The 12,794-nt window shown below is 44.4% G+C and overlaps 1 protein-coding gene across 1 annotated transcript in view; it reads left to right on the forward strand.

Moving 5' to 3' along the window:
- Positions 1–11,871, forward strand: part of Micu2 (mitochondrial calcium uptake 2) — an 84,380-nt gene extending 72,509 nt beyond the window's left edge. The window contains exons 9-12 of the mRNA XM_028870396.2: positions 3,576–3,747; positions 8,503–8,611; positions 8,988–9,145; positions 10,731–11,871. Of these exons, the coding sequence (XP_028726229.1) occupies positions 3,576–3,747; positions 8,503–8,611; positions 8,988–9,145; positions 10,731–10,835 (544 nt within the window). The 3' untranslated portion in view covers positions 10,836–11,871. The remainder of the gene's footprint in view (positions 1–3,575; positions 3,748–8,502; positions 8,612–8,987; positions 9,146–10,730) is intronic.
- The last annotated feature ends 923 nt before the right edge of the window (positions 11,872–12,794 follow it).

The following is a 12,794-nucleotide window of genomic DNA, read 5'->3' on the forward strand; positions in this document are numbered from 1 at the left end:
ATCTCCTCCGGCTCTAGAGAAAAGTGTTACTTTTTCAGCTCTTTCTTGCTCTATCCACTGAGGGAACATCTCAGCAAGGATCTTCTGTTCAGCTCTTCCTTGTTTTATCCACTAAGAGGCATCTCAGTGAGGATCTTCTCTATGCCAGTGAATGAAGATCTTTACACCCAAAACTCTTTTGAGAAAGAGGTTTATTTGGGAAGGAGGAGTCCAGGAGAGTAGCTGCCTCTACCAGGGTGGAGAGAATAGCTCTTTTTAACTGATCAGACAGGGGGGGGGGAAGTTTGTATAGGATGCCTTGGGGGCGGGGTCAAGGCCCAGGGTTCTACTGTCCTGCTCTGTGATTGGTTGGTTTCACAAGTCAGTTGGCCAGGGGCAGAGATGGCTCTGAACTGAGCCAAACTGTGTTTCTTTCACTGTCCTTACTTAGGTTTTTGACACTAATTCTAAGGCCAGGGTACATTTCTTTCACTGACTCTGACTCTGGGGACCAGGAGTGTTTCTTTGGCACTAGTTTAAGAGTCAGGGCATGTTTCCTTGGCTCTGGGTTTGGAGATAAAGTGTTAATTTCTGTGGCTCAGGTCCCAAACCCAGGCTGTATTCTTTCCCTGGTCCTGGGCCCCAGGGCCAGGGTTCTACTGTCCTGTTCTGTGATTGGTTGATTTCACAAGTCAGTTAGCCAGTGGCAGAGATGGCTCTGATTTGAGCCAAACTGTGTTTCTTCCACTGGCCTTATCTGAGCCATCTTTCCCTAGTTCTGGGCTCCAGGGTCAGGGTGGGTTTCTTTAGCCAGTCCCTTTTCCCTACACTCCTGGCTGTCACTCTATAGATCAGGCTGGCCTTGAACTCACAGAGATCTGCCTGACTCTTCCTCACAAGTGCTGGGATTAAAGGCATGCTCCACCACTGCCCAGCAATTTTGTTCTTAACACAAAAAACAACCAGCCACATTGAAGGTAAAACAAGTCCATGCGCTGTGTTCCTGAGTGCAGCTCTGCTGTGGCCAGCACTGACTGATCTCAGCCGGAGTTACTGTGCACTGAAGCTGTTCTGAGATGTGGGGACTCAGCTCTGGTCTACACAGGCCTCTTCTGTAGAGGCCCAGCATAATCTGTATAACCCAACAGCTGTATTATGCAAGCAGCTGGAACAGTGCATTAGGAAGCAGGCAGCTCCATGTCTCGGATAAAGCTTTATGCTAACACTGACTTTAAGCAGTTCACTTAACTTCCCTGAATTCATTTCTTTGTAAAATTGGGCCAATAGAGTATCTGGTTTCTGCTGACATTAACACAGTGGAGCCCCGCTTACCTCCTCCCAGGGCCTCCCTGTAGTGCTCTCTGGAATAGTCTCTCAGCGGGTACTAGAAAGCAGCAGATCAGAACACCAGAAAAATACTGATCTGGAAGGCAGAGGGCCTGCACCTTATTCAGTTCACTGCATTTCTTCTACGATTTAGTGTGTGTGTGTGTGTGTGTGTGTGTGTGTATGTGTGTATGTGTACATGCTGTTGTATGTCAGGCCGTGTCTCAAACGCTAGTCCCTTTTGCCAGCTATGTGACAACACGCACACCATTCAGATGCATTGCACTAAGTGCTTCTGTCAGTGAAGAGGTGATTTTACCCCGTGTGGGAAGTTGGGAGTAGATAAGGGGAGACCCCCGTGAAGGTGTGTGGCCCATAAAGTTATACGGGTTCTCATGTATGTTTATCAGAGGGTTTTCTTTTAAAAGGCCCTTGGCATTGCAAGGAAGCTGAAGTGAGAAGAGATACGTGTTCTTCCCTTTCCTAACCGTAGTCGGTGCCATTCAGACGAGGCGGCACCTCTGCTTTCTCCTCCTTCTCTGTCCAGTTGGTCACCAAATACCATTAATTCCCTTCTCATGACCTCTTGGTTCCTCACTTCCTGCAGTGCTGCGGCAACCCAGCACAGTTCTTTGCCTCTTGCTCTGTTTCTTCAGTCAGCCTACCCATCTCTTAGCGCCTTCCTCCTATGTCAGAAGACAGACGGTGAGAAGAACAGCACAGCTCTGTGTGCACATCTCTTCGTTTGCTACACACTCACTCATCTCCAAGTAGAGATTCTGTAATGATCCCAAGGCAGGTCAGTCCGTGAAGTGCTTGTTCTGTAAACACAAGGACCTGATGAAGAAACAGGCGCGACTGCACATGCCTGTAACCTGAGGGCTGGGGAGGCAGAAACAGAAGGCTCCCTGGAGCTTGCTGGCCAGCGCATCCACCAATCAGCAGTGACAGACCCTGTCTCAAAAAAGAAGGTGGAAAAGTGATGGAGGAAGATGATAGGCTTCAATCTATAACCTTCACAAACATTGAAACACACACACACACACACAGTATCACACATGCACCCATACATGCACACTAACACATACAACACTCATACATGCACCCATACACATACACACACCAACACACACACTACCACAAATGCATCCATACACACACAATAAAGTACATGCACACAATAACACAAAAAAAGAATTGAATATTATCATAGTATACAATACAATAAAACTCAGTAAAACAGGATGCAAATTATATCAGTAAAATATCTCTAACCCGTAAGTTCAACCCAGAACGCATTCAGTTTTAGGCAGAATTCTGCTTTGACCCATAAAGAAGCATAGTATCAAAAAAATCTGTGCTTCTGGTACATTCAGCTAATGTTGTAGGTGACAGGTGCTCATCACAGAGGTAGACTCCTACACCCATGCTCCCTCCACACTTGGAAGTTTACAGGAGAAATGCAGACCCTAAAGCCAGCTCTTAACAATGGTGCTTTCTCCCACTGGACTGAAGGTGTCTTTTTTTATCCCATGTATCTATTCCATTTCAAACTGTGGTATGACACACACACAAATAAAAATTATTTTAAAGGAGATTGCAACACATGAAAACATAGGATGCTCAGAATGGCTTTCACTTGACTTGGGTAATAATCCCTAGTGCAACTCTTCTAGGTTCTTGTTCAATAAAGTAAAAGTTTGATCTATTCAACCTGTACCTTCCTAGGAAGCTGTTGGTGTGACTTTGCTCAAAGTGCCAGGCTGTTTTTATGAAAAAGAAAAGAAAAGGCTTATGGAGTTGTAGACCTTCACACTTTTGCCCTGATAACTCAGATAATGTAGACCTAAGCTTCTGATACAAAGTCATTGTCCCTGTGTTGGTGTCCATTCATTATTAAGCTAAAAGGAATGTCCTCTCTTAAACTTTAATTTTTCCAGTTATTGATGTTTCTACATTAGAAAAAATGCTTTCCACAGGATGTTAGTTTCTGTGGATCTATTAAAGCAACATTTTGCATAACTTTTATGCCTTCACATTGATCCCAGCTTAGGTTGCCAGGTGTAATGTGCACCGACATTCTGGACTGTTGAACTTCACCAGCTTCTCTGGCTGCTCTCTCCGCACCCCGACACAGCCCCGATGCTTCCTTATGCTCTCCTGCCAGAGGCCAGCCACTTGGTGGGGGGAGAGATGCCTTGAAGCCCCACTTACAATATTGGGTGGGATGCCACTAGCTGATTATACCAATTTTGTATTTTAATATCTAGATTTATGGAAAATTTACAAACAGAAGTTCAAGAAATGGAATTCCTTCAGTTTTCTAAGGGTCTGAATTTCATGAGAAAGGAAGACTTTGCAGAGTGGCTCCTTTTCTTCACTAACACTGAAAACAAAGACATCTACTGGAAAAACGTGAGAGAAAAGCTGTCCGTAGGAGAGGTCGGTATGCCTTATTCTTATACACGGGATAGAAATGAAACTAGAAAGTTCCTATAACCGAGGAAAGTAACTTCTGAATTACTTGAGACAGTGCTCCTGTTACTGAAGCATGAAACCGGTCAGGGACTTCTTCCGTGTATGATCTCCCCGTCGTGAGCTGCCTCAGACACAGAGGATAGCCTCTGTGAGCCTGCAGCTCCGCCATGAGACAAGGCTCTCCTCAGTGCTGACTGCTGCTCTGGAGAGCCTAGCCAGTGAAAAGGAGCAAGGTTGTTTGTTGGTAAAGATGGTAAAACTTTGAAAGGGGGCCGTGGTTGTCTCTGTTTACATAGGCTTTGGCTTTGACTCTGTAGCCAGCAAGCCCAGCAGAACCCACTTGAAAACCACTAGGAACAATATGAATTCAGTGAAGTGCCTCTTGTGTCGTCAGTATAGTAGAAGTGGCTGTCCTGTGTACACATTTTAAGTGAGAAAGTGTGATGTATGTGTGAGATACAAAATGATAATCACCAAACTAGCAATCATGGCTTTTACATGTGTCTGAGTTACTTCCTGTTGCTGTGATAAAATGCCATGACTAAACGCAACTTCCAAAAGAGAACATTTAACTTGGGCTCCCGGTTTCAGGGTTGGAGTCCATGGTGACATAGCAAAGGTATGGTGGCCGGAACAGCTGAGAGCTCACATCTTAAGCCACAAGTTAGAGGCAGAGAGAGAGAGAGAGAGAGAGAGAGAGAGAGAGAGAGAGAGAGAGAGACACACGCTGGGAACGACATAAGTCTTTTGAAACCTCAAAGTGTGACATACGCCCTCCGACAAGGCCATACCTCCTAATGCTTCTCACACAGTTCTACCAGCTGGGGACCAGGTAGTCAAGCATGTAAGCTGTGAGCCATGGACGCCCTTCTTGTTCAGACCTCTGTCCAGTAGTGAAATTTCAAGGGATTGTTTGTTTGCTTGTTTTATTTCTGTTTGTTTTGAATCTGTGCCTAGCCATATTGCAGGGACTGACCTTAAACTTGGAAGCTCAGATGGTCTTTCACCTCTGCTTCCCCAGGAGCTGCAACCCCAGGCGTTTGTCAACACAGTTTTTTCTTCCTTTGTAGTTTTATGTAAGCAAAATGGTTTTGGCGTGAACAAGTATTTTTATATAAGGTCTTAAAAACTATTTCTATTTTTTAAATTATGAACCCCCCCTTTTTTTTTTTAATGTGTGTCCATGTGTGTTTGTATATATGTGGTGCTCATGGAGGCCAGAAGAAGGTGTCAGATCCTCTGGAACTGGAGTTACAGGAGTTTGCAACCCACTCTAGGTGTTGGGAATGGAATTCTGGCCCTGTGTAAGAGCAGCCAATAGTAGTACCTGCTAGGCCATCTCTCCAGCCTTTAGAGCTACTTCTAACAAAGGGGAAAAGATAAAATATGTGTGATCCAGGCATGGTGGCACACAACTTTAATCTTAGTACTCCGAGGGCAGAGGCAGGTGGATCTCTGTGGGTTCCAGATCAGCCTGGTCTACAGAGCATGTTCCAGGCCAGCTTGGTTTACAATCAAGTTCCAGCATAGCCAGGACTAAACAGAAAAACCCTGTCATTAAAAAAAAAAAAACATACAAGTGACCCCTTTTCTCCCTCTCTCAAGGTTATCCAGTATTTGTAATTCTCCTGCCTCAGCCTCCTGTATGCCACCATGCCTACATGGGCAATACATTAATAATTGAAATGGAAATACATAATTACAAAAGAATTTAATTTTTAAAATGAAGAAACATTTACAATGGTGACACGCACCTTTAGTTCCAGTACTCCAGAGCCGAGGCAGATAGATCTTGAGTTTGAGGCCAGCCTGGTCTACAAGGAGAAACTCTGTCTCAAAAAACCCCCAAATTAAAAAAAATTTAAAAAAGGAGAGAAATGTTTACAACCTGATTAGATACAAGGAAACAGCTGGTTTTAGAGCTGCCACTGGTATTGAATAGGAAACAAGTGTTTTACTTAGAAATGCTCCTCCTGGGCCCTGTCAGGTTGACAGCTGAAGCTAATTAGCACATAGTGGATTCTTAAAACCCATGACTCTCAAACACTCAGAAGGATCTGAGACTTCTCTGTTTATTTGAGAATTTAAAAGATCAGTCTGTCAACTACTACAAAGTATCTGAAATCTTTATGTTTCCAAATTACCCTGCACAATTTAATGGATGCTTACAGAAGATACAAGATTATTGGGTCAAAGAACAAAAAAAATAAAAATAAATAAAACAAAACAACCATTACTCACAGCACGAGGGTGAGCATCTTGTTTGTGTTAATTTACCCTTACTACCCAAAGCCCTAACAGTGATTGGGAGAGTCCCTGAGGAAAGCTACCGTGCAGGAGATCATCCACAGTCAAACACATCAGTCCTTCAGAAGAGGCTGGAAGCAAGGTTTCCTGACCTCTCTGCAGAAGGAGACCTGGTTGTTATTATACTGGCAATAAGCAAAGTAGTCCTCTGTCTGAGGAAAACACTGTGTAGTTAGGGTACCCGTGCGGGTGGGGACACTCCTGAGCAGGTGGCCTTGGGTTCCATAAGAAAGCAGGCTGAGCAAGTCAGTAAGAAGCACCCCTCCATGGCCTCTGCATCAGCTTCTGCTTCCAGGGTCCTGCCCTACTTGAGTTCCTGACCTGATTTCCCTCAGTGATGAACAGTGATATAAATGTGTAAGCCAAATAAGCCCTTTCCTCTCCAAGTTGTTTTGGTCATGGTGTTTCATCACAGCAATGATAACCGTCACCAGGACAGGACATAAAGTCACGAGAAGAAAAATCTCATATGAACAGTATAAAACAGATGGGAATGAGGTGCCATTTCCCCCTGTGGAAAAGCCTTGCAGGCACAGGGTCCTGAGTACAGGCCTCAGCATGATGGAAAGAGAAGTGGGCATTGGAATGGCTGCACTCCATGCCTGTTTTAAGATCCTGATAAGATATACAGAGAAATGGTCCCTGTTCACAACTGTGCTGACAAATTCACTGTGAAAAAGAAAAAGGTGGAGTGCAGAAACGCGTGAGAAGGTGGTTCCCGAGTCGGACAGGCAGTCTGTGTTGTGGAGTGCACAGCTGCTTTTGTATGAGCTGTGTAGTTCTGGAAGTATACAGGTGCTGCCCATGCCTTTGCGGTGAGGTCAGAAGAGGGGTCGGACGGAGGAGGAAGGCTCCTGATCCTTCACACTGCTGACGTTTTTTAACCTTGGTCATATATTCTTCACAGTTTGTTGTTGTTGTTGGAACTGGAGAGGTGGCTCAGTGGTTAAGAGCACTGACTGCTCTTGCAGAGGACCCAGTTTGATTCTAGCCCCTACATGGTGGCTCACAACTGTAACTCCATCTAGGGAGCTTGAGCTTTCTCTGGCCTCCATGGGCAGCAGGCGTGTACGTGGTACACAGACCACACCCATACACACAAGAAAAACAATAAACTTTCTAATTTGTTGTAGTTTTTACAAATAAAACTTTAATTATTCCACAAAGGCCCACAAAAGCTGAAAGCAGTGAGATTGCATAGATCATGTGTGGACAGAGGGCGGGTCCTAAAAGGCCCTGCAGAGATAAGATCTGGAAGAATTTTCTTTAAGATTGAGAACTTTCACACTGTGACTCGGCCGGCGTGACCTATAATCCAGCTACTCTGGAGATCAAGGCAAGGGGGATAATGAGTTTGAGATCAATCCAGGCATCATCAGTTGAAGGAGGAGAAGAGTTTTCTGAGGTTTTTTTTTTTTTTTTTTTATTTAAGATTTATTTATTTTATGTATGAGTGCTCTATCTAGTGTATGGCTTTATAACAGAAGAGGGCATCAGATCCCACTATAGATGGTTGTGAGCCGCCATGTGGGTGCTGGGAATTGAACTCGGGACCTCTGGAAGGGCCATCTCTCCAGCCCCTCTCTGATTTCATTTTACTGGAAAAAGTAGCTTTTTAACTTAGGTTTTGTTTGTTTTTAAGTACATAGATACTGAAATCAGATAGACCAGGGTTCTTATCTCATTGTTCTAATCCATAGACTTTGGACAAAGGAACCTAAGAGGCGCCTGCCTGAGATTTAGGCTAAGGTCACACACATCATGGATGGCAATTGAAGGATGGTTGATTGAAGTTTCAGCATAGGCCACCTTGCTCAGTGCCTGTACACCGGTTAAGTAGGAGTGGCCCACTGAACAGGCTGTGATAGTCTCCTTGGCCGTGGTCACAGAATACAGAAACCTGTCTTCTCTGTGTTCTGGAGATGTGGCGTCTAAGATCAAATGCCAGCAAGGCTGGGTTTGAACTGGTTTCGTGGTGAAATTCCTCTCAGCTTCCACACAGTGTCGTCTGTGTCGTCACAACTGCTCTTTGGGAGTGTGTGCACATGTACGTAGGGAGAAGGGGAAGCAGAGAGGCAATGGGCACTAATGAGTATTCCCTCAGACATCAGCCTTGCAGGCTGCAACCCTCCCGTGACCGCAGCCTCCTTACCAGGGGGTTAGAACTTCAGAATGAGCCTAAGGAGGAAACCAGGGCTGGTCAAGAGGACGCCGTCCACACAGCACGTGGTACCCTTGCTCTCATGGACCTTTCTCAGCTGAGAATCTAGTATCCGTTCTTATCCTGTTTAACATTTCATCAACTTGCTTGGAGAGATCGAAGTTCAACAAGCTTTAGGATAGAAGACTTAACATCAATAAGATTTTGATGTATATACAAAATTATAATTTAAAAAACTTTCTTTTTATTAGAGCATTAGTTTGGATGAGTTCAAGTCATTTTGCCATTTTACAACGCATTTGGAAGACTTTGCTATCGCCATGCAAATGTTTAGCTTAGCTCATCGCCCTGTGAGACTGGGTAAGATGTGGATCATTTAATTTTTATTGTCTGTAAGTAGTTTCACCATTCAGTAGATGATACCAATAAGGAGATGATTAGCCCGCAGTAAAATAATGCATCTTGGTTATTCTCAGTTCATAGCACCAGCACACTTACTCAAGAGTTACTTTATTTGCTTTTATTTTCTTACTCTCAAGAAGGGGGAAGAGGGAAGGAAGTGGAATTGACTGTGTTACTAGGAGCCTCGATTAACTGGAAATGGCCTGCTTTACTCTCATGGCATTTCTCAACCAAACGCATGATTTGAATACACCTCTCAAATCATGGCACTGTGGGTTACGTCACTTAAACTAATTTACCTGGTTGGTTGGCAGTCTCTTGTTTTGCTTTTCAGCGGAGTTTAAGAGAGCTGTGAAAGTAGCAACTGGACAAGAACTCTCAAACAATATTCTGGACACCGTCTTCAAGATCTTTGACTTGGATGGTGATGAGTGCCTAAGCCATGGGGAGTTTCTTGGAGTATTGAAAAACAGGATGCATCGAGGTTTATGGGTAACAGATTTTTAGTTCATTTCTTGTTTTCTTTTTTTAAACCTGTGTTTTTATATGTTAGTGACAATGGTATTAAACCTAGGATTTAGGACAAATGTAATACGTTAAGTGGAATCTTAATCATTTATACAGAAACTATAAACTACAACCAAAACACTGAGCTGTTTTTTACAAAGAATGATATTTAGCATTTTCTTTGCTTTAAAAATAACCTGAGTCTAGGGAAATGGTTCAGTTAGTAAGTACCTGGGTTCAGTCCCCAGAAACCATATAAATGCCAGGCACAGTGGCATGTGCTTGTAATCTCATTTCTGGGGAGGCAGAGGTAGGCGGGTCTGAGGGTTTTGCTAGCTAGCCAAACTAGCCTACTTTTTGAGCTTCAGGCCAGTGAATAACACCCAAGGCTATCCTCAGACCTCGGTCATAGTACATGCTTGCACACACACTTGTATATTTGAATGTGCACATGCGCACACACACACAAATCTGAATCTAGTAGAAAAACCACTCTTCAGAAATCACAGCCTTAGATCTAACCTGGAGTCTGACTTTGGATCTGACCTTAGATCTGACTTTGGAACTGACCTTGGATCGTTAGGTTCAAATCCTGCTCTGTCGTGTATTAACTGATGAATCTTGAAAAGCCACTTAGTTTTTCTGTGCCTCAGATACCTCATCTATATAAGTAAGAAAACTAATAGACTTACCAACAATAGCTATACTAGGGACTAAATATAAAGCACACAGAACTCTCAATACTTGTTGTGGCTGCTCATAGTCATGTGCTGGGCTCTGACTAGGGGACAAATAAAGCCCAGAATTTTGTTTGCATTAGCATCTACAAGATGTACTGTCGTGAAAGAAATTTGCATTATAACTTGGGTCTTAAGCGTCTCCACAGACAGTAAGTACACAGTTAGGAAGAAAGCCAGGAAAGAGGGATAGTAGAGAATTGATGCTTGTGTTCATAGCATAAGATTATTCATTTACACCGGGCGGTGGTGGCGCACGCCTTTAATCCCAGCACTTGGGAGGCAGAGACAGGCGGATCTCTGTGAGTTCGAGGTCAGCCTGGGCTACCAAGTGAGCTCCAGGAAAGGCGCAAAGCTACACAGAGAAACCCTGTCTCAAAAAACCAAAAAAAAAAAAAAAGATTATTCATTTACAACTTAGAAAAGAGATCCCGATTCCCACAGCACATGTAATCTGGGGGAAATTAATAAATATGGTCTTCATTACATGCATTTGGCAACATAGCCCACCCTCACCTTTCTTTAAGAAGTGTGGAAAGGCAGTGAGCAGAACCATAAGACAGGAGACCATGCCGGGCGGTGGTGGCACACGCCTTTAATCCCAGCCAGGCGGATCTCTGTGAGTTCAAGGCCAGCCTGGGCTACAGAGCAAGATCCAGGACAGGCACCAAAGCTACACAGAGAAACCTTGTCTTGAAAAAAAAAAAGACAGGAGGCCATGCCCATTCTCAGCTTTTTTTAAGAAGTTTGGAAAGGCAATGAGCGGGACCATAAGACAGGAGAACTTGTCTAGCCTGATTCCAGTGACTGCTGGTCTTTCTCTCGCCTAACAGGTGCCGCAGCAGCAGAGCGTGCAAGAATACTGGAAATGCGTGAAGAAGGAAAGCATCAAGGGCGTCAAGGAAGCCTGGAAACAAGCTGGAAAGGGCCCCTTTTAAGGAAGAGATGGGTAGCAATTACATCGTTTGAGGTGCCAGAATTTGTGATATTTTCTCAAAGAATGAACTGTTTTTCTCTAAGTCTTCATTGAGTTGCTTTGTAAAGATGCCATGTACTCATTTTCTGATTCAGGAAATTGGGAGGGCGGGGGAATAAGTGTGTGCCACGGTGTGCATGTGGAAGCCAGAGGCTAGCCTGTGGGAGCCATTCTCTCCTTCTACATGGGAGTCCCGGAGATTGAACTTGGGCGTCAAGTGCTCTCACCAGATACGCCAAGTCACCAGCTCTGACTCAGTCAGTTCTTGGTAAAAAGAACAAAGGGTTCCTCTCCAAACACACACTGCATTGTCAGAGGCCTGCATGCAGAGCGATGCTTTGTAGGCTGGACGCTCTAGGTCGTCAGGGAGCTCTTGGACATGAGGATGTGAAATGCTCTCTAGAAGGCTAATCAGGTGCCCCAGGGAAAGGGACTTCATTCTCAAGACAGGGATGGATGCCAGAAGCTGTGGGTTCCCGGGGAGTAAATGCAGTCAAACGCTTGCTCCAGTTTCTCTTCGCCGTGTCCTGTCCTGTGTGACTGTTCCTTAGCAGTGTGTTCCCTGCCTTGAAAATAACATGTGACAGTGTCTTGTCTGGAAGCAGGATAAAGTATGTACATTGATACAAGAAAAATATGCTTTCTTTTAAATTGTCCATGCTTTTGAGATATAAATTCATTACCCTCTCCCAAACACATGGGTTTGGGGGCTCAGCCTGCATAGGACACAGCTGAGTACCACACTTTCCTAACCACACACACACACACACAAGATCAAGGTCTTATAAGATATATTGGGTTGTGGGAAACATTCAAGATGGCACTATAAAATAGTAGGCAATAAAATCAATATGAAATCATGGTAAGGGGAGATGTATGTACATGTTTATGTATGTGTGTACAGGTGGGCATGTACATGTATGTGGAAGCCCCTGCTCCTGTAACTTCTCCCCCATGTTCCTGAAGTACAACCCCAATAAACCCATTACTTCACCAAGCTGGACTGGTATGATACTGTTACTGTGGTCTGTTTTTTTATTTATTTATTTCATGTGTGTAGATGTTTTACCTACACTGTGTGCACCTTGTATACCTGTGGATGTTGCCAGCCACCATGTGGGTGCTGGGAACCAAAACCCAGGTCCTCGGCAAGAACACAGGTGCTTTAACTTTTGAGTCATCTCTCCAGCACCCTGTCCTTTGTCCGGTGAGCACATTTGTCCGTGTCTCACCAAAAACGGTGTCACCACAACACAAAGATCACAAAATGTTACGAGTTTTTTGTGGGCTTGTTGTAGTTGGGCACTTGGGTTGTTTTGAGAAAGGGTCTTCCTATGTTACCCTGCCTGTCCTAGACCTTGATACGTAGTCCAGGATGCCCCTGATTTAGAGATCCACCTGCCTCTGCCTCCTGTGTGGTGGGACCAAAGGACGTGGTGACAATGATGTGTCTCAACCTAAAGATTGTACACACCTGCCAGACCAACGGACGACAGCAGACGCCTCACAGATGTGACGAGACGGCTTTCCACAAGGCACCCAGAACATTAAGTAAAAGAACTTGGTTTTCAACAAAATATGCTAGGGAAACTACATATCCACATACTCCTATCTTCAATGCTCCCAGGACAGCTCACTGAGCTCTGGACGCTGAATTATTTTCTAGCCCAGAATTCCAAATTCCTTTCACAGTCCTCCTCAAAACAACATGGTCAGGTCTGTCAGAGCAATACCCCGTGATCTTAGTGAGGTCTGTCAGAGCAGTCCCCCATGATCCTGGTACCAATTTTTGTTCTGGTTTGTTTTCTGTTGCTATGACAGACATCATGACTAAAATCAACTTGGGAGGGAAAGCGTTACTTCAGCCTACATCTCCTGATCACAGTCCATCATGAAGAAAGTTAGGGCAGGAACCTGGAGG

The sequence above is a fragment of the Peromyscus leucopus genome, chromosome 9 (genome assembly GCF_004664715.2).
Source record: "Peromyscus leucopus breed LL Stock chromosome 9, UCI_PerLeu_2.1, whole genome shotgun sequence".
NCBI lineage: Eukaryota > Metazoa > Chordata > Mammalia > Rodentia > Cricetidae > Peromyscus > Peromyscus leucopus.